This window comes from Patella vulgata, chromosome 4 (genome assembly GCF_932274485.2).
Source record: "Patella vulgata chromosome 4, xgPatVulg1.2, whole genome shotgun sequence".
NCBI classification, from domain to species: Eukaryota; Metazoa; Mollusca; class Gastropoda; family Patellidae; genus Patella; species Patella vulgata.
The window spans coordinates 79,631,185-79,653,807 of NC_065882.2; the positions used below are offsets into that span (position 1 = coordinate 79,631,185).

Here is a 22,623-nt window from a genome sequence, read left to right on the forward strand (position 1 = left end):
ATGATAGGGAAGTGCCGTCGTGATTTTAAGACTCCGTAGAAGATCAGAAACTAGTATAAATCCGATTGATGCCGGAAATATCGATATTTATTGTATTTGCCGAAAACCCGATGACGGTCATCCTATGATATGCTGTGACCGATGTGAAGAGCGGTTCCATTACCGCTGTGTTACTATAGACCCGAGCAGGGCTCGAATTAGTGGGCGAAATAGTCGCCTAACCCATTGATGAATTTGCCCTAAAAGGCAATAGGGCGAAGTTGAAGTCGCCCTCACTTCGCCGTACATTTGTGCAAGGGCGAAGTAGGTAACAGGCATCGATATCAACGGTAAACAAAGCATTTTCAAAACAACACAACACGTGTTCGCATTGTGAGCTTCGAAAGGAAAACTGAAAATTAAACAAGTTGTGAAAAGCAAAACATGTATTAATATTTTGTTTTTCGACTTTCTCTGTGTTGGCTGTGATAATGTTTAATAGTTTCAATGATAAACATTGTATTTGATGTCAACAGGAAATACAATTCTTTCAAATAAAGCGAAGGAATCGAATCATAAATCTCCGTTACAACCTCTGGCTTCGTCCAGAAATAACAGCCAATCAAAAGCTGCGATGGCCAATATGGCGGCGGATACGATATTTTTCATGTATTTCTGTCTAAGAATAGACACAGTAGCCTACTGAATTGGTCCTCTTTCTTTGAAATAATTTAATAATAAAAAGAATAATAAACATGAAACTTGTGATTGAAAGGTAACGAAAGGTGTACATTGTTGTGTCAACATGGTACAGTCAATAAAGAACAACACATGTGACGAGTGAAAATAGCGTTGACGTACATTTCTGAAGACGAATGGAGATATTAAAACAATTGTTATCAGAATGATTACAACATGTATTTAGAATGTGTTGATAGGTATAATGTCGGGTCCATAATTAAATCTACGTCAATATAATTAAATCTACGTCAATTTTATTAGTTCCACTAATCTAAACACATAAACGTAAAACAAAGAAGGTAAGTGAGTGGTGTGTCAAAAGAATAATTTCATACATTGTCGTACTACGTAACAATATGACTATCCTATTGAAGGCTATTGTGAAAGGTGCTAAAGCAATCACACAATAGACCCAGGACTAGTAATTAAATGTATTTAGGCACGAAAGGGTATAAATATTGATGTATTTGATAGAGGGGTATCACAAATCTTATTTGTATTGCTAAAGTCAAGTCTGTCTTAGTACTAGTATATAGTATATATAATTTATTATCACAGTAATTTTGATACCAGTAAGAGTATGATGACATGTACTGAAATAAATATACGTGTGCAGCTAAACGATGTTTGTTTATTTATTTAGCATATTGACTGTGTAACGACTTGGTAAGATTGGTTGCAGCAATGCATGAAATATGACCTCTCCTTCAAGTCCCCCTTACTTCTCCCTATTCTGTCTGTAGGGAGAAGTTCTCCCTAAAATTTGTCCCTAGTTTGAGCCCTGGACCCGAGTACAGAATGGGACGATAAGGAATATTATTGTCCCAATTGTTCTCTGTAATTATCCGTCGTGACGTTTATATGTAAGAGGGGGTGGACTTAACTAATCCAGTTACTGTCTTTACCGCCATAACAGTAAAGGCAGTGCTAGCTTTTTATTTTTTAGGAAATGGATAAACAAGGTAGACGATCATGGGCTCCATACAATTCTGGGAGGCGTCGTCAAACTCCGAACAGACAGGGTTATCAAGTACCTATGGGGTTCCAGGATTTCACCCCAGCTCCGCAATTACCCACGCCAACTCCCGTGGCTCTGCCTTCGTTTGAGGATTTTTTCAAGGAAGGGATAGGGTCCATTCCCATTGTTTTGTCATCAGAGAGGCCAGTCTCCCCTCATCCCGTAACCACCAACCCATTATTCCTTGACTATACCCGGACCGGTGTGGTTCCCAGGCTTTCGCGTAGTCATCTAAATAGCCCTAGAGTAGTCAGGAGGACCCAGGGGAGGAATCAGACCTGCCCCTTGATTGGATGCGGTTACAGGGATCGCAAGATTAAATTTCATTGTCTCCGGAACCATCTTTCGGATTGTTTTTCAGACGAGTATTCTACCAGTAATGCCGTGGTTGGAAAAGAAAACAGAAAGTATTGCAGTCTTATGTAGGGTCTTGGGGGTGACGCCCCATTCAATCGGTGGAAGCTTTTATCGGACGAAAGTCAGATCCGAGAAAAGAGTATCCCGGCCTGAGCATTATGTGCTCCCTAAACCACTGGCCCCGGGTCGCCAGAATCTCCCTGAGACCATTAAATTCACCCGCCTGTCTGTCCTACTGGCAATGCATGATCATTATGTTGAACTACCTCGGCCCCACAGATCAAGGGGAATTTGTAAATTTTTTGAGAACCTCCAGGTTACCTACACTTAACTCCGGTCGAGAACTGGGATGACGAGGCGGTGGTATTTAATCCTTAGGGCCACTGGTGTACTTGTATACCGTTGATGAGTGGGAGTGAATGCCTGATTTAACAAAAAAGTATATAGAAGAAAAAAAAAGGAAACAAATGTGTATATAGAAGGGGGAAAATGAACAGTATATAAAAGAAAAAAAAGTGTATATAGAAGGGGAAAAATGAACAGTTTTTTTTTCAGATGTGCAGGTAGCACCTTTCTTCTTTAAATAAAAACGGAGAAGAGTGTTGTGATTTTACCGACCTGACCAACTTCCGGTATAAAATCTGAGACCCGACTGGATATCCGGGACTACGGACAACCCTCAACCCGAGTTCCCGTATTCCTACGCCGTCAATGGATCGGTCTTCAAACCTTCACAGAAATTATAGAGAGACTTAAAACGGTAAATACATTTTGGGGACTTGACTCGGCAGCCAAGTTGGCTGGAAAATTCTGAACTTTTTTTTAACATGGCGGATCTCCATAGACATCGTGGACTGTGAACTCTGTGACCCGTGAACTCTATTGAATTAGAACTGTCAACAAAGAAAAATGTCAGCTTGTTTATGTTTGTACTGTAACTCCTGTTTCTTGTATATGTTTATTTACAAAATTTATTTACATTAACATTACGAAGCCTTATCATTTCAAGTGTTATCCCGTGATTTGATTGACCGTTGTCCCACACCGAATAACACGTGTGGAGAGGGTCAACAGCTTCTCTTACTCAGCTAGATCAGGAGAGTAAGCTAGGTGAGGAAGTCTCCTTTGCAGCGCTCATGGCTACTAAGGCTCTGTTTACTGACGCAGTGAGTCGCTTTGCATGGCGATATTTATCTCGAGGGTTTTCTGTGATTTGATAACGTAACATTCATTATGTTGGAACCCTTTTTTAGATATTTTATTATGATTACGCCCTCGAAATGTACACTGCATGGCGTATGCCGATCTTTATTAACCCAACTAGAAAAAGTTAAATCCCATTTAGTTTACTTAAAACATGTCAATGAGCTTCGGGATGTTAAACGCACATAGAACATATTTCATTACCAGCCCCCCCCCCCCCACACACACCAGTCTCAAACAAATAACAACATCAAACAAATACAAGTATTACTTTATATATGTTATTTATTGGGTGGTCTAGCAAGCAGTTTCCGTGCAGACTATTGAGCCATCGCTTCGACACCCGCACGTGTTGCAGCCATCGGAGCCCGGGAACGAGTCGCCTAGATGGTAACTTGTACCGTTGTACATACAGTTAATGCACACGACATCCGTGCATGCCACACTTCTATCTGGGAGACATTGGCAAGTGTTACAGCCATCGGTAGCATTAAAGTTATCCCCTGGTTGGTAACGTGTACCGTTGTACAGACAATTGATGCAGGCAATTTCGGTGCATGGTACGGTTCCATTTTCCGAACACCAACAAGTGTTACAACCATCGGTAGCATTAAATTTGTCCCCTGGTTTGTAAAGTTTACCGTCGTACAGGCAGTTATTGCAAGCCATGTCTGTGCATTGTATGGTTCTTGATTCCAAACACATGCAATGATTACAACCATCGGTAGCTCTAAATATTTCCTTTGGTTGATAAAGAGTGCCGTCGTACAGACAGTCATCGCAATTGAATTTAGTGCAAGATACCGTTCCAACTTCCATACACCGACAAGTGTTACAACCATCTGTGGCTCGAAACAGTTCCCCTGCTTGGTAAGGTGTACCGCCATACCTACAGCATTTATAGTCACTACAATTTGTCGTTCCATCTCGGAGACATTGGCAAGTATTACAACCATCGGAAGCAGTAAATGTATCCCCAGGTCGGAGGGGACCACCCAAGTCGTTGTATCCGCAGAAATAGCAAAAGGTATCGGAACATGATACGCGTCCATGACTTACACACCAACAACTGTTACAATCATCTGGCGCTGGGAGCACATCTCCTTCGCGGTAAAGTGTACCGTTGTACGTACAACACACGAATTTGGTACACCAGGTTCCAGATTTCGTACAATGACACTCGTTACAATCATCGGTAGCATTAAATGCATTGATGTTCCATGATTGGTAAAGTGTTCCGTTGAACATACATTCACTGCAATTGAAATTGGTACAGGTAACGGTTCCAGATTCTGTACACCGACAACTGTTGCATTCATCATCAATAACCGGGAATACTACGTGTTGCTCATAAACTCCACCTTCATAAAAACACCTAGACACTGAAAACAATTTAAAAAAAACATACTGATAATTTTGAGAGATTCACTATGAACGATTGGTAGATATGGTAACTTGGCACCATGAAATGTTGATAAATATATATGGTAATCTGGCAACACGAAAGGTTGATGGTTGATTTGGTAACCTTGCAACATGAACGGGTTAACTGTAGATCCAATTTGTAACCCCCTTTGTTTCAATGAAAGACCTAACATTCTGAATAACCGTCTATGTAAAGCCCCAGTTTGGTCAATAAAAAGACCAAATAAATCAATTTGTAGAGCAGTTTGGTTCGAAATTATTCACATTGATTTGCGACGGCCAAAGCAATTCGGCTGTTTAAGGATATATTAGTTAAGAGTTTAATAAAGGGTTAGCCGTTCTTGCTATAATAATTCAAAAATAGATGATACAAACAGAACATATTGAAAATTTCAGTCAAATTACTTTATTCAGAACGGTAGTTTGGATTAGAAATCGGCATCAGCTATCTCCGTCCCAAAGAATTATGCCCTACCGATCATTTGATTGACAGACGATAACTCCACCTATATATTCTTGATCACGTAACATTCTAAATGGCTATGGTATCTTCGATTGGAAGGCCTTTCATCGGCAGTCTCCTGTAGTTACGTCAGTGACTAACGGTAAACGTTAGCTTGGTCAGCCAGTTATTGAATTAATTAATACAATGAACAACTGTTTACACACAAGCCACCCGAGCATCTACGGGGTTGATTTTGAGCTTGGCATGTAAATAAAGGTCTAATTAATAATTTTCTATAACATCTGAAGAAAGACTGGCAATAGGCTTGTCTACGATATCACCTTAGGTGGAAGTGGACGTAAAACCCCAGAAACGAACGAATGGCAATAGGCAGATTTAGCTCCGAACTAATGTATCTTTAACCTATGCATCTGAAAGGCATACAACTGTTTTTAGGTCGAAACCAAACGACTTACTAACAAAATTGTGTTGAAGATTAGACTTACAGTTAGTTTCACCATGTACCCATGCTAGAGTTGAGACGACAGCCAAGAAGATATACAGTATCCATGATGTTGTCTTCGCCTAAAAATATACAATGAAAATATAGGGAATAAATCCATTAAATGAAATGTGGGTTAACGTCCTACTGTTCTGCCCTCATTAGGCTACATGTTACGCCATACAGAGTGATATGGGGAAATTTTGCCTACTATTATACCAACTGCCAAGGGATCTTTTACGCACACCAACCTCGGTTTTTCGTACCATCCGAACGACTAGACAGCTGTCATTGTCAGGCCCTCCGTCCTGCATCACTGATAAAGGGGAAACCACGCCGGAAAATCTGGATGAATTTTCTCGGCCAATGCAGGAATCGACGCCCGACCTCCAGGCTAGCGAGCCAGCGTCTTACCCACCGTGATCCCCTAATGAAGACAGAAAAAAGGAAATACGGCCGCATAGCGAATGTGTTTCGAATCAGGTCGCCACAGACAGAGGCGTATCTGGAATTAAAACTTGGATGTCATTGAGAGAGAGAGAACTTATTACGGGAGTAACATGGTTCAATTTTATTTTAAAAATTCGCTTGCGCAAAGGGGGGTCTTTATTGGCCGGCAGCAAAAATTTCTAGGGTGCAATTCCGCTACGTGGTCATACCTAATATAATCTGCGACCATTAAAAAGTAGATGAGCATGTTTTAAAGAAAATTTACGGGTGTTCCAAGCACCGGCAGCGCAATAAAGGCTGCTATAAATTTATTCGTACGGGATTTATTTAATTCGCGATGTTATAAAGCGTAGGAAAATAACTGGCGATTGGTCACCATGGGCCAATCTGAAGCTCGTATGGTGACCCGCTTACCCCGCCTAGAAAGTTGTAAACAACAACACACATGTAATGGCTGCGCCCATGAAAGAACGTGAATCGACTGATACTTCATATTTACGCGGTATTGTTTATTACGAGGGATTACGAAAGGAACGAGAACAACCATTTACAAAATCTCGTTGGGATTAATTCCGTGAATTTGCCTAGAAATGGCTAGAACTTGATGTGCGGGGAATTGCCTCGCTGAACAGGTGACTTCGAGTGATATAATCAGCAAGGAATTTATCGACGCGCCAAAAGATGCAGGACTTCACGCAATATGTTACAGGCCTTTTACAAATTCCGAATTGTATCTGCCCGTAATTGATTAGAGAAAGAAAAATTAAAAGCTCCGGCTACAAGTCAACCAGGGTGCAGCCGATCTGGGACTTAGCTCTCCAAAGAAATTAAGATAAAAAAACAGAATACATACAGTCACTTCAGCCGTTCCAGAAGTAAAAAGAAAGAGTAGATCGGTGCTGCCTGTTGTGCGTATAATATGTAAAAAAATAACTTGAAAGATTTGTCACTGTTGGCGAAAATAGGAAGAATGATGTATTAAACCAGACCCAAACAGCAGGTATGTTACTTACATTCAAATTGTAATTACTAAAAATTATATTCATACACTGTCCTACAGTTTTTAATGGTTGTGTCGTTGCAAATGGGATCAGCAGTGCTACTGCGATCACTGTAAAATTGTTATGAAACTGGCCAGTAAAGCCCTTTACCCCATTTTTATACGCCTTCATGTTCATGTGGACGTACATTGTCGTCGCCGCTGACCACAATATTGTTTGTGGACACTCTACAGGTCACAAATTTTATCCGATTTCATTGAAACTTGAAATACAGGTTTATCTCCCTACGATCTCGGTTCCTTTCGAAATTGGCATGTATCGCACCGTAGTTTCGCGGATTATGGCCTCTGATTGTACGAATAATCGCGCTTTTGGCTTTTGGACACTCTAGAGGTCACAATTTTGATCCGATTGTGATGAAACTTGAAATGCATATTTATAACCCAAAGATCTTGGTTCCTTTGGATATTCGTGCATATCGGATCGTAACTTCCTGAATTATGGCCCCTGATTGTACGAAAAATCGCGTTTTTGGCTTGTGGTCCATCCAGAGGTCACAATTTTGATTCGATTTAAAAAATAAAACAAAATTTGATTATATCACTGTTACACAGTAATGAAGGTTGACCAAAACTGCCGGACAAAATGGCCGCCGCTTGTACGCGAATAGTGTAAACATATGGTATATCAAGGTTGTGAACCCTGTTGAGGTCACAATTTTAATCCGATTTTGATGAAACTTGAAATGCATGTTTATAACCCAAAGATCTTGGGTTTTTTTTCGATATTTGCGCATATCGGGTCACAATTATTATCCGATTTAAAAAACCGTTTGATTATATCACCGTTACATCGTAATGAAGGTTGGGTTCAAAACTGCCAGACACAATGTTCTCCCCTCGTACGCTAATGGTGTAAACATCTGGTATATCAAGGTTGTGGACCCTCTAGAGGTCACAATGCATGTTTATAACTCGAAAAACTTGGTTGCTTTCGTTATTCGCGCATATTGGATCAAAACATCATGAATTATGGCCCCTGATTGTACGAAAAATCGCGTTTTTAGCTTGTGGACACTCTATAGAGGTCACAATTTTGATCTGATTTAAAAAAAAAAAAACGTATTATTATCACCGTTACACCCTAAGGACGACTGAGTTCGAATTTCGTGAAAATCGGCTCAAAATTGACAGACAAAATGGCCGCCGTTCGTTCTCAAATAGCGTAAAAATATGGTATATCAAGGTTGTGGACCCTATAGAGGTCACAATTTTTATCCGATTTTGTTGAAACTTAAAATGTAAGTTTATTACACAAAGATCTCAGTTCCTTTCGATATTCGCGCATATCGGACAGTAACTGTCTGAATTATGGCCCCTGATTGTACGAAAAATCACGTTTTTAGCTTGTGGACCCTATAGAGGTGATAATTTTTATCCGATTTAAAAAACCGTATTATTATATCACCGTTAGAGGAAACTGGAAATGCATGTTAATAAGCCATTAATAAGACAAAGATCTTGGTTCCTTACGATATTCGTGCATATCAGATCGTTAAACTTCCTGGATTATGGCCCCTGATTTGTCTAAAAATCGCATTTTTAGCTTGTGGATTCTCTAGAAGTCACAATTATTTTTCTGATTTTAAAAACCGTTTAGATACGTCACCATTACACCATAATAAAGGTTGAATGGGAATTTCCGGAAAATCGAAATGAAACTGACCGACAAAATGACCGCTCCTTGTATGCAAATTGTATATAATTATGTAATTCAAAGGTTATGGACCCTGTAGAGGTCACAATTTTTATCTGATTTTAATGAACCTTAAAACAAATCTTTATATTCTAAAAATCTCAGTCCCTTTTGATATTTGCGCATTTCAGGCCATAACTTTCTGGATTATGGCCCCTGATTGTACAAAAAATCGTTTTTGTTTTTAGCTGGTTCTCTATCCTGCCTGGCAGTCGCTGGTTTGATTTGGCACAGTCGTTGGTTGTAGTGTTGAACATTCGCTTCCACAAGGGGTGAAACACAGTTTTTTCTTTTATTTTCTTGCCCCCCGTCAAGGTGTTTCCGCTCACACAAGGAATCTGAACCATAACCGCATGCAAGAGTGGACCAGCCAGGTACATATAGGCCGCAAAGTGGCATCCCCCCCACCCTTTGATACACTCAACATTCAACGCTATATTATATGGTGTATAATTTGTTTTGTTTGTAGGCCAACTGTTGAAAGCTGCTGAATTGAATGGGGATATGTTAAGGCATATCAGAGGGCAAGAGTGTGTAACCATTGAGGGCAGGATATCGCCAAAAATGCTATTGGCAGTATACCGAATTTGTTAATAGACGGTTATTAGAAAGGTAAATATTTGCGATGTTTTGTTTTTATATTTGTAGCTGCACCCTGCTTCATAGATTTATGTCAGTAAAATTTATGCTTCTTTCTTTATGTTGATATTCCAGTTGCAGTTAATTTTTTATCTCGTCCTATAATGTCGATTACTTGAACCATCCACTAAAATTTATCATCTCTACGTAGCCCCCACTCACTGTCAAAGTGTGAAAGTATGTCTGCCCCATTAATAATTCCTTTGTTTTCTCCGGATGCTTCGCTTTCCTACCTCTGGTAAAGACTCTTGTGCACAAGCGTATTATTGAAATAAAACTGAACCATGGGTTAGTCCTGAAATGACTATGTTTGTGTCCAGTGGACGTTAAACCCCAATTCTCCCTCTCTTTGTACTGCTAATGCATTCCTATCTTCATTAGCTGGTTGCGGCATGAAAATAAGATGTTAAAACATGTGCAAATCTCTTATGCCCCTTACGTCTATGAAATTAATGAGAGTTAACCAAACTCCAGAATTTTGTCTCAATTGTGTACATTTATATGATTATTTATATTTTTCACCAAAGGTGACAAGCCCCCCCCCCCCCGTCAAATATTTAACCACTTACAAAATATTCTGTAATGATGTCATAAGCGAAAGACTCATAAATGGTCAGGAAAACATTCGACTGGTCAAGCTTTATGATATATGCAGGCAAAGAATTTGGAAACATTTGTATTTGAGTCCAGACGACACAGATGTGGCAATTATATCTGTAACTTTGCAGTCAAAAATAAGTGCTGACCTTTATACTTTGACAGGAGTGAAAAATAAGGCTAGGATTATTGATATACAGAAAGTTGTACATTGCATTGGACAAGATTTTTCCCGAGTCACTAGTTGGACTGCACGTCTTTACCGGGTGTGATTTTACTAGTGCCTTTTATGGAAAAGGAAAGAAACGTGCCTTTCAGATAGTTAAAGAAAATAAATAATTTTTAAAGGCATTTGAAAGTCTTGGTACAACATTTACTCTAAAAGTTCATACACGTATAAGTAGTGCCTTGCGGGAATCTTTTGTATGTAGGCCATATGTACAAAAATGTGATCATGTAAACGAAGATCTGGCTACAAGATCTTTTTTATCAGTTCTTCCTCTGAGCAAAATATGCCACCGACTGATTACGCTTTAAATCAACATATTCTTCGTGTGAACTCTCGGTGTGCCATTCATAAAATAGCCATATGTCAAACCATCAATGCGCCTTACCCGGAAAATCGTGGCTTGGAATTAAAAAAATAACCAACTCCTTATAACATGAATGAAAAAGAAAACCTGCGCCTGATAGTGTTTTAGAATCAGTGGCATGTGTGTCAAGGAAATGCATCAGTGGGCGCTGCTCTTGCCATTCAGCAAAATTGTTTTGTACAGAAAAATGAAAAAAGAAAACCTGTTTTAACTTATATCTACATGTATGTTTGTAATTTGACCTTTAATCATATCCAAAATAGAGTTTGTCAGCTACGTGTACATGTAGGCTACAGTTGTAAAAATACTGCAGTGGCTAATTGAAAGGGGTTGTGGGGTTAGAATGTTTATCTGAGCGGACAAAATCTTGTGGTTCAATGCGAATTCCAGTGATACTGACCTCCATTATTTCAAAAGCATATTACTCAACTACTGTGAAACATATCCTAAGGCTAGGATATACTACAAATCGATTCTAGCATGTTCCATACAGACGATAATTTCTGAGCAAACATCCACCCACCAACTCTTGTAGGGCTGTATGTTGCTGTATTTAGAGGCAGAAGAGATTTGATTGATCGACAATAGGCACACTCCATCTAAAGCTCAAGCATCCAAAGTCAATCCAGCAATGGCCAGAGAGGGATTTCTCGGGCCATTGCTTCAGGAATATGAGATCTATGTTCTAAACATACATATTCAGTATCATCAGAATTGGATAAACATTATGACCCCTAGAGTGCCCACACTTGATTTTTGGTACAATCAGGGCTCATAATCCGGGAAGTTACAGACCGATATACGCGAAAACCGAACGGAGCCTTAAAATCTGATTGAAATTGTGTCCTGTAGAGTGTCCACAAAAACAAACTGTGAACGGGCGGGCGGACCGCAAGAAAGTTTCACACCTTTAAATTAAGAAGTAATAATATAAATTTTTATATTTACCATCACTTTGATAGGTAGACGTATAATTCTCAACTATCGGGTTCCTAATCATAATTAAATACAACATACCGATCTGGTGCCTTATATAGGCCTAATCAACACACCACACATATTTTAAAGGGACAAAACGCTAAATACTGGGAACATTTTAAATGGACGTAAAACCCTTCTTGGTGGATATTGACCACAGTACCTAGAACGGATGGAAAGACGACAGCCATTTAACGAATTACTAAAATCATTGACATTTTAAAACCCGAGAAAACAATATTGAAACATTACTGATGACGTCACAAGCGCATTCTTTAATAAAGTGTAGCGCTTTAATGGAAGAACCTGTATTATTTTCTAAAAGTTAATCGATTTAGCGAAAGTTAATCGATTTAGCGAGAGAGAGAGAAATAGGGTTTAACGTCCACTCGACACAAACTAGGTCATTTCGGGACTAACATTGTTTAATTTTATTTCAATAATTCGCTTGCGCGTAGGGGTCTTTAGCAGTGGGGGGAAACCGGAGGACCCGAAGAAAACCCACGAGGTTGGACAGGCGACCCTACTCCTTGTCACGTACAACCGGGGATTCGAAACCACGCCAGATTACTCAATGGCAGGCTTTCTGATACAGCGGGCACGTGCTAACCATTCGGCCAGCCAACCCCCCAATCGATTTAGCTGTCATTATTATTTATCGTTGGGTAGAATATAGAAACATGTGGAACAATATGTTTATACATTGAATAATACTTGGACGTGTCAGTATTTTAAATATAATTTTCTAAATGGTTTTCTGTCAACTTACCTGTGTTGAAATGTCATTACTTTCTATTAAGGGAGTTATTTCACAACAAACAAACTGCCAAGCTGTCCATTGAAACGTTTATTTTGTGAAAGGTGTCAAATTGTTTGATTTGCGATATTGTTTACTTTATTTCAACCAGTTCCACCAGCGTGCAAAGTATGGCGACAGCTGTTTAAAGAGACACGTAATGGATACGCCATCTTGTCTACGTTATCACCCTTGGAAGTGGACTTAAAGCTCCAGAAACGAACGACGGATACGCCATTCACAACCCCTGTCACGTGGCTAACAATCGGATTAGAATTCATTGTGTTTCACTGAGTGTTACTCTCGTTTTTAATATAACTATGTTCATAACCCCCTAAACAATTCAGAATATAAGTTTTTGCAACATATTCCGACCGACTGTCATTTATATTTAAATTTAGTTGGATTATGTTGTCGTTGGAGGGGGGGGGGGTGTGCTTGTCGGATTAGCTGCATGTTGTCAGGGTGGTAAATGTCTCATTTGCTGCATGTTGTCAGGGTGGGATTGTCTGATTACCTGCATGTTGTGATTAGTTGCATTTTGTCTTCGATATCTTGGTCGGCAAGTGTCGATTTTATAATGTAATTTTTGTGAAAATACCTAATTTGTTTATATTGTCCTAAGCTGAGTCTCCCCAAAAACGACATGAACATACCTGCCTTAGAGAAATTGGAGGGTTAGGGTTGTCAGCCGAGAAGATCGTCCTTATCCTATTGTACTGCTTCTAAAATCGCATATTTGGCATTTGACCGTTGTTTTGGAAAAAAGGAGCCCTCCTAACAAGTTTATTTCGAATTTCACATGTTAAATGAAAATGGGGTAACTGTGACAACTTTATAGACAATTAACGTTTTGGGAATTGGGTCAAGATTCTGCAATTTGGCATCCATAGCAAAATGTTTGTTTCCTCAATATCCTCTTTGGAGCAGTGAATTATGATGGCCTTCTCAGTTAACTACGTTGCTAGTTGTAAATGTTATCAAAAGGTCCTTTGTCATGGCTTGTAGCGAAAAAAATTCCATACGTTTCTATGGGTAAGTGTCGAACCAGTGTTCTCTTACTTAAACTGATTTGATGGACCATTAGTAAAAAAAAAATAAATGTCTTGAATTTTTAAAAAGAAATTGAACTGGTGAATTTTGTTTTCAAAATTGTAAATTAATATTGTTTTTACTACGCCATTGTCGTCTTGTAAGTAATATGATACAATGACCATTAAATAACCATTAAAGCCCACACAGTGAAAATTGTAATTTGACTGTAGGTGCAACCCAATCTGTTTCACAGAGTATTACGAAAGTCTTCTAATATCTCTGTAAAAGATGACTGCCTTCAACACATGACGTCATATCACGCGGCGTCAATCATTGGCTCAATGGCGCGTGCATTGTTTACATAAGACGTTACTAATTCGAGCAGAATGGCGCATTTTACTCATTTTATTACATATTTACACTAAAATAGGAAATAATTTTTACCTACAACTAATTCAAACGTCTTTATTTATTTTTCTAATGCATAAAAAAAATGGTTTAGAATGTAATTTGTCGGAGGAAAAAAGTTAATAGTCGTGGTTCATTAAGTCGCATCGATGTCATCCTTATCAGTGATTGTCGAAGCCTAGCGAATATTCACTGCGGATAAGTGTGGGTGCAACCTATTTACGTAAAATCACCTGACTACCCATTTCATCTTAATTTTCGTTAACTGATTTAATTTCATTTGTATAATTTTGGAGTGAACTCTTTTGACAAACGTCTATTTAAAAAATATGGAACGAAATTGCAAGTAAATAAAAAAATTATTTTAATAGTCCATGACTTGGATATTAGATGATCAGTTCATCATCAGCTCCCCACTAATTGTAGCTTCACCTGAGCAGGTTGTAAGCGTGCAAACTTTGAATGGGCACAATTCAAATTTAGGTCCCATCATGAAAAATTATGTGAGCTTCTGTTAATGGAGTTAGTACGTTCTGGTTCTGTTTATTTTTTCTTCCTGGGCTTCCAGATTATCACTACATCTTTTTAGCAGGGTGTCCTCAATGTCTTCAGGACAAACCTCAACGCGGATTCCATAGAGCTCATTCTGGTTAGGCCCTAGGGTTTTATAGTGGTGTCAAATCTATATTTGAAGCTAGTGCTGTGATAACTGCAGACCTTTTATTTGGAGAACCAGAGCAGAGTGTCCCAACGTTTACGGTCGAGGCAGTTTTACAGCCAGTTGATCTTCTATTCTTACATTATCGTAGGAGTAGAACGCTCTCCAAAGTAGTTCTTCATAGCTGTCCAATTCTACTTCCGGCACACCCCTTCTTTCCTTCATAAGTCTGTCATTTTCTTTTATTGTTTTATTTCTATAACGTTTTGATTTTTCCCGTGGAATAACTGGCATGATGAATTTGTTAAAGCACTAAGTTTCTGTCAGTTAATAATAGGGATTAATTATAAATTCTGTTTTCAACTTCGACTACATGAAAAATAATTAGGCTTGGGTGGACGAATGCTCTAAGGCGTGTGCTTTAGGTCATTATGTTTGTCAATGGGTCAGATGGCGTGGTTTTGAATCCCCGCTTAACCATACAGAATCTGAGAATCTTCAGCAAATTCAGTCCCACTGCCAATACCACCCCTCTGCAATAATTCAAGTTAGTGTTCGTGAATTAAATCATTTATTTAGGTATGTAGTCTGATGTTGCCAGGGCGCTATTGTATTGTCTGATTGTCGGAATAGCTGCATGGTGGGATTGTCCCAATCAGCCTATTGCAGTTCTTTCTTTAGGCCTTAACTGTTATATAAACTATCAATTAGACATTTACTAACACCACAAGACCATAATCATGGAAACTTCCTCAGTGCCATCAGCAAAATGTATTCCAACTAACTGGGACTAAGTGACTTCATTGCGTGTATTACGGGTACCATACAAGGCTGTATATTAAGCCCGTTATTATTTTCGCTTTTCACAAATCTATATGTCAGGGAGTTGCAATACAAAACATTTAATGGTATCTTTGCATCCAATGTATTTCCCAATGTATTCTCAGCAACAAATTAACGTTCTATAGCATTTTTTTGCGATAAATATGGAATGTCCATCAAAACTCAAAAAACAAGATACGTGTATTCAGAAACGGTGGTCCACTGAGATCTTACGAAAAATGGAGCTACCATAATGTCCGAATAGATACAGTTTCTTTTTACAAATATCTACGTGTTGTGTTCTCAACAACACTGAAATGGTCAAAAACAAATGAAACTCAAATTCTACAATCCGAGAAAGTTATTGATGAAATTCATATACAAAAGGTGTCGAGCTATCATTCTTAGTTGTGCTGTACAAATATGTGATAAAATGATCCTTCCGATGAGGGCATTGTTTTCGCACAAAAATAGAAAATGTTCATTTAAAGTTCTTCAACTTAGATCCGATCTATTTTTCAACTCTGCAAGATGCATCGTAATATTGGGTTAAACTTGTATGCATGCTAAACAAGCGTATGTGATGTTACATAACTTGGATATGGATGGTGGGAAAACATGGGCAAGCGATTTAAAAAAAATCTAGTATTTAGGTATGGCTTTATTTAGTATAGTATGGGATTCCCAAACAACAGGCGATTGTGCTGAATTTATTTATCTATTCATGCAGAGACTCCGTGACTGCTGTGCCCAAGAAGAATGGCATTATTCCTTGAAAACCCAAGACTTGTATATTATAGCCAATTTAAAAGTATCCTTGGTCTAGAACCGTATTAATGTCAAATAATGAACAAAAAGTCGTTATAAATATCTCAAAATATCTATATTTAGCAACTGAAATACGTAAAACATTATTATCCTTTGCATACATCGTGTATCCTGTGTGTCAATTATCACAAGGTAATTATTCATATACAAAAATATAAGATATTATTCCTTATTTTAATAATCGTATTATCACAGGTAGAATTATTAATACACTATTATAACATTGTAAATAGTATTCTACACTAAACTGTTCCTTTCTTACGTATGCAGGACGGAGGGCCTAGTCGTTCGGATGGGACGAAAAATAGAGGTCCCGTGTACACATTGGCGTGCACGTAAAAGATCCCTTGACAGTTGGAATTCGATATAAGAGTAGGCCGCAGTGCCGCTGTCTGGGCAAGATTACCCTCATAGCACACTGTATGACGTATTCCCGTCTTCATTAGCCCCGTCGGAGCAGAACAGTAGGACGTTAAACCCCATTTCATTTTATTTCATTCTTTCTTTCGGTATTTTGTATACCGTTTAATTTATTGTATTTGTATATGTTTTTCATAAATTATTTAGTTAATTGCTTAACACCAACGATGATTGCAATAAGTGTACATAATTTCACTTCAATATGCTAAATTTGTACTTATTATCATTATTATAATCCAGTCTCGATGCCATCGGAAAAGTCTTAAATATTGGATATCAAAAAGCCCATCTTTCCTGGCACGCGATTCGTGTGCGAATTTTAAAATTTTCATTTTGTCTTAAATATTTGATATTAGAAGCCTATCTTTTCACGGTAAGATAACAACACCAATTTCAATTTAAATTGACCAAAAAGCCATGCATGCAATGTCGCAGACTATGGATGATACTGAGTTAAAGACTTTCCTCCTTTAACACCTATGTCAGGTAATATATCAAAACCACCCCTACTGTTAACATGATATATTTTTCTACATAATATTGGATTGGTAACCCCAATCATAATGTGATCGTATTGTGTTGTCGTAATTGGGTCTGTGTCTAATTAGGTTTTGGATCGCCTCAAAATTTTGCATGCTTATTCCTTATACTCTTATATCATTAATCCTAATACCCCGCTCCCCCTCATGTTAATATTTTGTCTGTAAATACTCTGCAGATCGCATTTATTAACCGGCGTCGATAAAGGTGATTGCTGAGAACAGTGTCTAGTTGCTCGGATGGGACAAAACAAGACACCTGGCAATTTGGCAGAAAAGTTGATAAAAGATTACATTTCATTTCCATGGTCGTTGTTGAAATAAATGCAACATGGATTGACAAAACTTCCCTACATCCACCCAAGAAAGCTAATCGATTGTGTTACTTAGATAGGGTGTTCTAAACGTTTCCGGCCTCCCTAAATAACATGTGATCTATATGATAACAGTTATTGTTCAAGATAATCTCTTGATGCACTTATAGCATGGTTTTCCAAGCATATTAAACAACGTCGGAAAACCACGGATTGTCACATGACCCGAAAAACTTCCCCACAGCATCGGTCTGATGACATATTTGAGTTGTGTGAACATGAAGAAGTCAGAGGAAACTAGATTTAGAGAATAAGCAGGGAGAGAGAGGAGGGGGGGTGGTGGAGCCACATTCATGTGTCCCACTCACTGCTGCTTGGGCGTTGTGAACCGTAACATTGTCCTGGAACAATAAAACACCTCGACTGAACACTTCTTGAATCGATAATCCATCATGAGTACGCCCTCGGATATCCTCGCATAGCACACTGCATGAAGAATGTCCATCTTCATTAGCAAAATGAAATGAAATGAAATGGGGTTTAACGTCCTACTGTTCTGCTCCTAAACTGGGCTAATGAAGACGGGCATACGCCATACAGTGTGCCATGAGGGAAAGTTTGTCCGGGCCTATTCTTATATCGAATTCCAACTGCCAAGGGATCTTTTACGTGCACGCCAATATGTACTTTTCGTCCCATCCGAATGACTAGACAGCTGTCCTTGTCAGGCTCTCCGTCCTGCATCATTGACAAGAGGAAACCACGCCGGAAAATCTGGATGAACTTTCTCGTCTATTGCAGGGATTGAACATCCGACCTCCTGGCTAGCGAGCTAGCGTCTTACCCATTTAGCCACGTGATCCCCTATCTGCATTAGCCTGGTTGGTGTATAAAAGTAGGACGTTAAAGCACATTTCATTTGGTTTACTTTAAAAAATGCCACATACCCGGTTAAGCCTCCACCATTCTCAAAATAGCTATCAACAACACCAAACAACTACAAGTATTCATTTATATATATTATTTATTCAATGCTCTGGCAAGCAATTAACGTGCAGACTACTAAGCCATTGCTTCGACATCCGCACCTGTTGCAGCCATCACCAGCTAGGAATGAGTCGCCGGGTTTATAACGTTTACCATTATATAAGCATGTGGCGCAAGCGAGTTCCGTGCAATGTACACTTCCATCCTTGTAACATGTACAAGTGTTGCAGCCATCGGTGGCCGGGAATGAGTCGCCTGGATGGTAGCGCGTACCGTTGTACAGACAGTTAATGCAATAGATTTTGGTGCAAGGTACGGTTCCATCTTCCGTACACCAGCAGGTGTTGCAACCATCGGTGGCATTAAATGTGTCCTCTGGTTGGTAAAGTGTACCGTCGTACAGACAACAGGTGAATTTGGTACATGCTACGAGTCCAAATTCCGTACACCGACAAGTGTTGCAACCATCAGTGGCAGGGAATATTTCTCCGGGTTGGTAATATGTACCGTTGTACATACAGTTATTGCAATAGATTTTGGTGCATGGTACGGTTCCATCTTCCATACACCAGCAGGTGTTGCAACCATCGGTAGCATTAAATGTGTCCCCTGGTTGGTAAAGTGTACCATCGTACAGACAACAGGTGAATTTGGTACATGATACGATTCCGAATTCCGTACACCGACAAGTGTTACATCCTTCAGTAGCAGGAAATATTACGCCCTGCTCATAATATATACCATTATAAAGACACGTAGGAACTGAAAAAAATAAGAAGAGGTTCGCTATGAAAGGTTGACAGATATATGCTAACATGGCAATATGCAAGGTTGAAACTGTTAGACGTTGATTAAACAATTGATAATGATATAGTTGTTTAATTCATACTACTCTCAGGTGTTAGATATTAGAAATAAAGTTGTTTAAGGAAAGAAAACTAGGTTTTTGCGAGTACTCTCCGCTTCATTAAGCTTTTTGGGGCAAACTTCACCAATTCCAAAAATTGATGTTATGGAAATTGGTTAAAGATACATTATGGGAGATAAGATAAAGAGATGGCAGTTCTCGCTATAATAGTTAAAAACTAGATGGTGTAACGGTAATTTGCTGAAAATATCAGTCAAATTGATCCACTATGAGCCGAGAAAAAAGCAGGTGAAATTTTTGCATAGTCTCGGTCATCATTACTAAAATCGTAGAGCAGTTTGGTTCAAAATGAATAACAAAATGGTGTTAAAGATTAAACTTACACTTAGTATCAGCATGTACCACGAATAAAGTTGAGACAAAAGCCAAGAAGACATACGATATCCAGGTTGTTTTCGCCTGAAAATATAGAATGAATAAAATATACCAAGATCAAGAGGGTGTTTATTGTCCAATCGACACAAATATGGTTTACCGATATTCGTTTTTTGCAGCACGGACGACTTTGATTGTGACGGGTGTATCAGCGTACATGGTCTGGAAGAACCCGCATCCAATTGCGAATCGCAATTAAATCAGTTTTATTTAAATAATTCGCTTGCGCGTAGGGTCTTTAGCATTTTGAGGAGACGGGGGGGGGGGGCATGAGAAAATCCACGAAGATGGACATAACGCGTAATGTAGTAGAAAGTCACATAACGCTGAAAATCAACAGATTCATCCCCTAAGGGAATTCTGTCGGGGCCACTGTTACAAACCAGAATTGCGGAGTTGTCTTCTCTTTGAACTTTTAAAGCCTCTGACTGAATTTCAGTATATGAAAGCCCAAGGAGGAACCACAGCAGAATTCAGAGTTGTTTCCCCCGGCATACTTTAGCTTCGAAATTTAAGGCCTGCGAAAACAGTACATGATAGATTTACCGATATTCGTTTTTTGCAGCACGGACGACTTTGATTGTGACGGGTGTATCAGCGTACGTGGTCTGGAAGAACCCGCATCCAATTGCGAATCGCAATTAAATCAATTCCCATGATCAACAAAAACCACATCAAGAACAATCTTTGTACATGAGACTACATGCATTCTCAACGAGCAAGTTCCGCCTATCCAAGTCAAACTAATTAGAAGCCAGGCTGTGATTGTATTTAAAGTCGTACAATAGTCAAAAACAAACCCGAAAATCTCCCAAATGTACGTTACAATACATAAAACACCGCAAGAAAGTTTCACATCTTGAAATTGTGAAGTAATAATATAAATACTTATATTTACCATCTCGTGGATAGGTAGAGTTACAATATTCAGCTATCAGGTTCCTAATCACAAATAAATATATCACAACGATTTTATGCCTTATATATAGGCCTAATCAACAGATGACAGCTTTTAAAGGGACATTACGCCTAATACTGGAAACATTTTAAAGCGACATAACGCCAAATACTGGGAACATTCTTCTTGATAAACCATTAATTTCCTCATTGACTGGCCATAACATTTTCTCACATTTTCATTGGGTTGAACGCTTCGTACCATAGATAAAGCAACATGTGGCAACTATGGTGGGGTATCTGGTTCAAAATTCGATCTAGTTTAAAATGTAGAAAATCAAAAGTAAAAGGAAAAATTCTTACCTAAAAGGATATTTTTATGGTGCAAACCTATAAGTTTGTGTATTTAATCGGCAAAAACATCAAGCTTTTCAACTTTAAATCGTCAGAATTCCATTTTCATTGACACAGTTTCTACTTTCTTTCATCAAAATTTGACTTTCTTCTATCAAAATTTTATGCAAAAAAGAGAAAATTACTTGGCCGCTATGAGCTACCATACTATTTGAGAACTATGCGTTAGCAAATCTCGAGTAGATAGTATCATGAAGAAAGTAGAATATCAAATACCATAAAAATACCCTTATAAGAAAACATTTTCCCCTTTACTTTTGATTTTCTACTTTTTAATCTAGATCGTATTTTGAACCAGATACCCCACCATAGGCAATTTCTTGCTCAAAAGCAGGTATGAGAATCCCCAGGGAAATTTTGAGATACACAAACTGAAAGTAGTATACACGTAAACATGTAATTATCCGCCCTACTTCAACGTAACCAACCTCTTTACTTTCTTATCCTTCCGCCTCAAAATCATGAATATTCACCAAAACCTGGCAGACAACGTGACATTAACTCTCTTCTCATACTAAACCCTCAAATTAACGAAAAGTCGCTAAGTAAAACAGGGAAAGTGGCAAGGGAGACAAAGACTACCAATTAAGGGATTAATGATATCCTGTGTTCTTTTCGTTTCCGGAGACTAAGAGATAACTTCCCATGACCGATACTCTTTTCCTGACAAACTTAATTACAAACTGCCACGTACTTAGAACGAGAGAGAGAGATGGAGTTTAACGTCCACTCGACACAAACTAGGTCATTTCGGGACTAACACATGGTTCAATTTTATTTCATTAATTCGCTTGCGCGAAGGGGGCTGTAGCAGTGGGAGGAAACCGCCTGAGTACCCGTAGAAAACCAAACAATTGTCATTTGGAACGCGTGGAAAGGCAAAAACGATTTAGCGGTCATTATTATTTATTTGTGGTTAAAATATAGAAAAATAAGGACCAACCCCTTCAATATTAATATTGAATAGTACTCGTTAACACTTGGACGTGTCTATATTTCTAATATAATTTAATACATTTTTTTTGTGCCAACTTACATGTTAATGAGTTCTTTTACAACAAAACAAAAACTGGCAGGCTCTTCGTTGAAGCATATAATTTGTGAAAGGTGTCAAATTGTTTGATTTACGATATTGTTTACTTTATTTCAACCAGTTCCACCAGCTTGCAAAGTATGACGTCACAGATATGTCAATCCTCATACAACAAAAAACCTGGCAGGCTCTTCGTTGAAGCATATAATTTGTGAAAGGTGTCAAATTGTTTGATTTACGATATTGTTTACTTTATTACAACCAGTTCCACCAGCTTGCAAAGTATGATGTCACAGATATGTCAATCCTCATAATCTCTGTAACTTGGCCTAGAATCTGATTAAAATTGTTTTTTTTTACTAAGCGATTCTCTAACTTTATTAATGTAACCAAATTCTTGTCCCCATCACTGTCTTAATGTAGACAAGTTCTTGTCACCACAACTGTCTGCCAAATCATATTTTAATCAATGATTCAGAATTTGAG

At 38.5% G+C, this 22,623-nt stretch overlaps 2 protein-coding genes across 2 annotated transcripts; both read right to left on the reverse strand.

The window, feature by feature from the left end:
• Nucleotides 1-3,565: 3,565 nt before the first annotated feature.
• LOC126819372 (kielin/chordin-like protein) lies at nt 3,566-11,716 on the reverse strand. The gene is made up of 3 exons (XM_050547383.2): nt 11,654-11,716; nt 5,675-5,753; nt 3,566-4,680 (listed from the first exon to the last, which is right to left on the reverse strand). Exons 1-3 carry the CDS (start codon nt 11,654-11,656, stop codon nt 3,596-3,598), a joined length of 1,167 nt encoding a protein of 388 aa, XP_050403340.1. The 5' UTR covers nt 11,657-11,716; the 3' UTR covers nt 3,566-3,595.
• Nucleotides 11,717-18,509: 6,793 nt separating this feature from the next.
• Nucleotides 18,510-20,757, reverse strand: LOC126819385 (kielin/chordin-like protein). Its single transcript, XM_050547408.1, has 3 exons — nt 20,692-20,757; nt 19,742-19,817; nt 18,510-19,252 (listed from the first exon to the last, which is right to left on the reverse strand). The coding sequence occupies exons 1-3, from the start codon at nt 20,692-20,694 to the stop codon at nt 18,528-18,530; spliced, it is 804 nt and encodes a 267-aa protein (XP_050403365.1). The 5' UTR covers nt 20,695-20,757; the 3' UTR covers nt 18,510-18,527.
• Between the last annotated feature and the right edge of the window lie 1,866 nt (nt 20,758-22,623).

What these genes read in the sequence shown, in the direction of transcription:
- LOC126819372 (XM_050547383.2), bottom strand. An exon ending in GGTACATGGTGAAACTAACT is followed by an intron (nt 4,681 to 5,674) that starts GTAAGTCTAATC and finishes AATTGTTTTCAG; the next exon opens with TGTCTAGGTGTTTTTATGAA.
- LOC126819385 (XM_050547408.1), bottom strand. An exon ending in GGTACATGCTGATACTAAGT is followed by an intron (nt 19,253 to 19,741) that starts GTAAGTTTAATC and finishes TATTTTTTTCAG; the next exon opens with TTCCTACGTGTCTTTATAAT.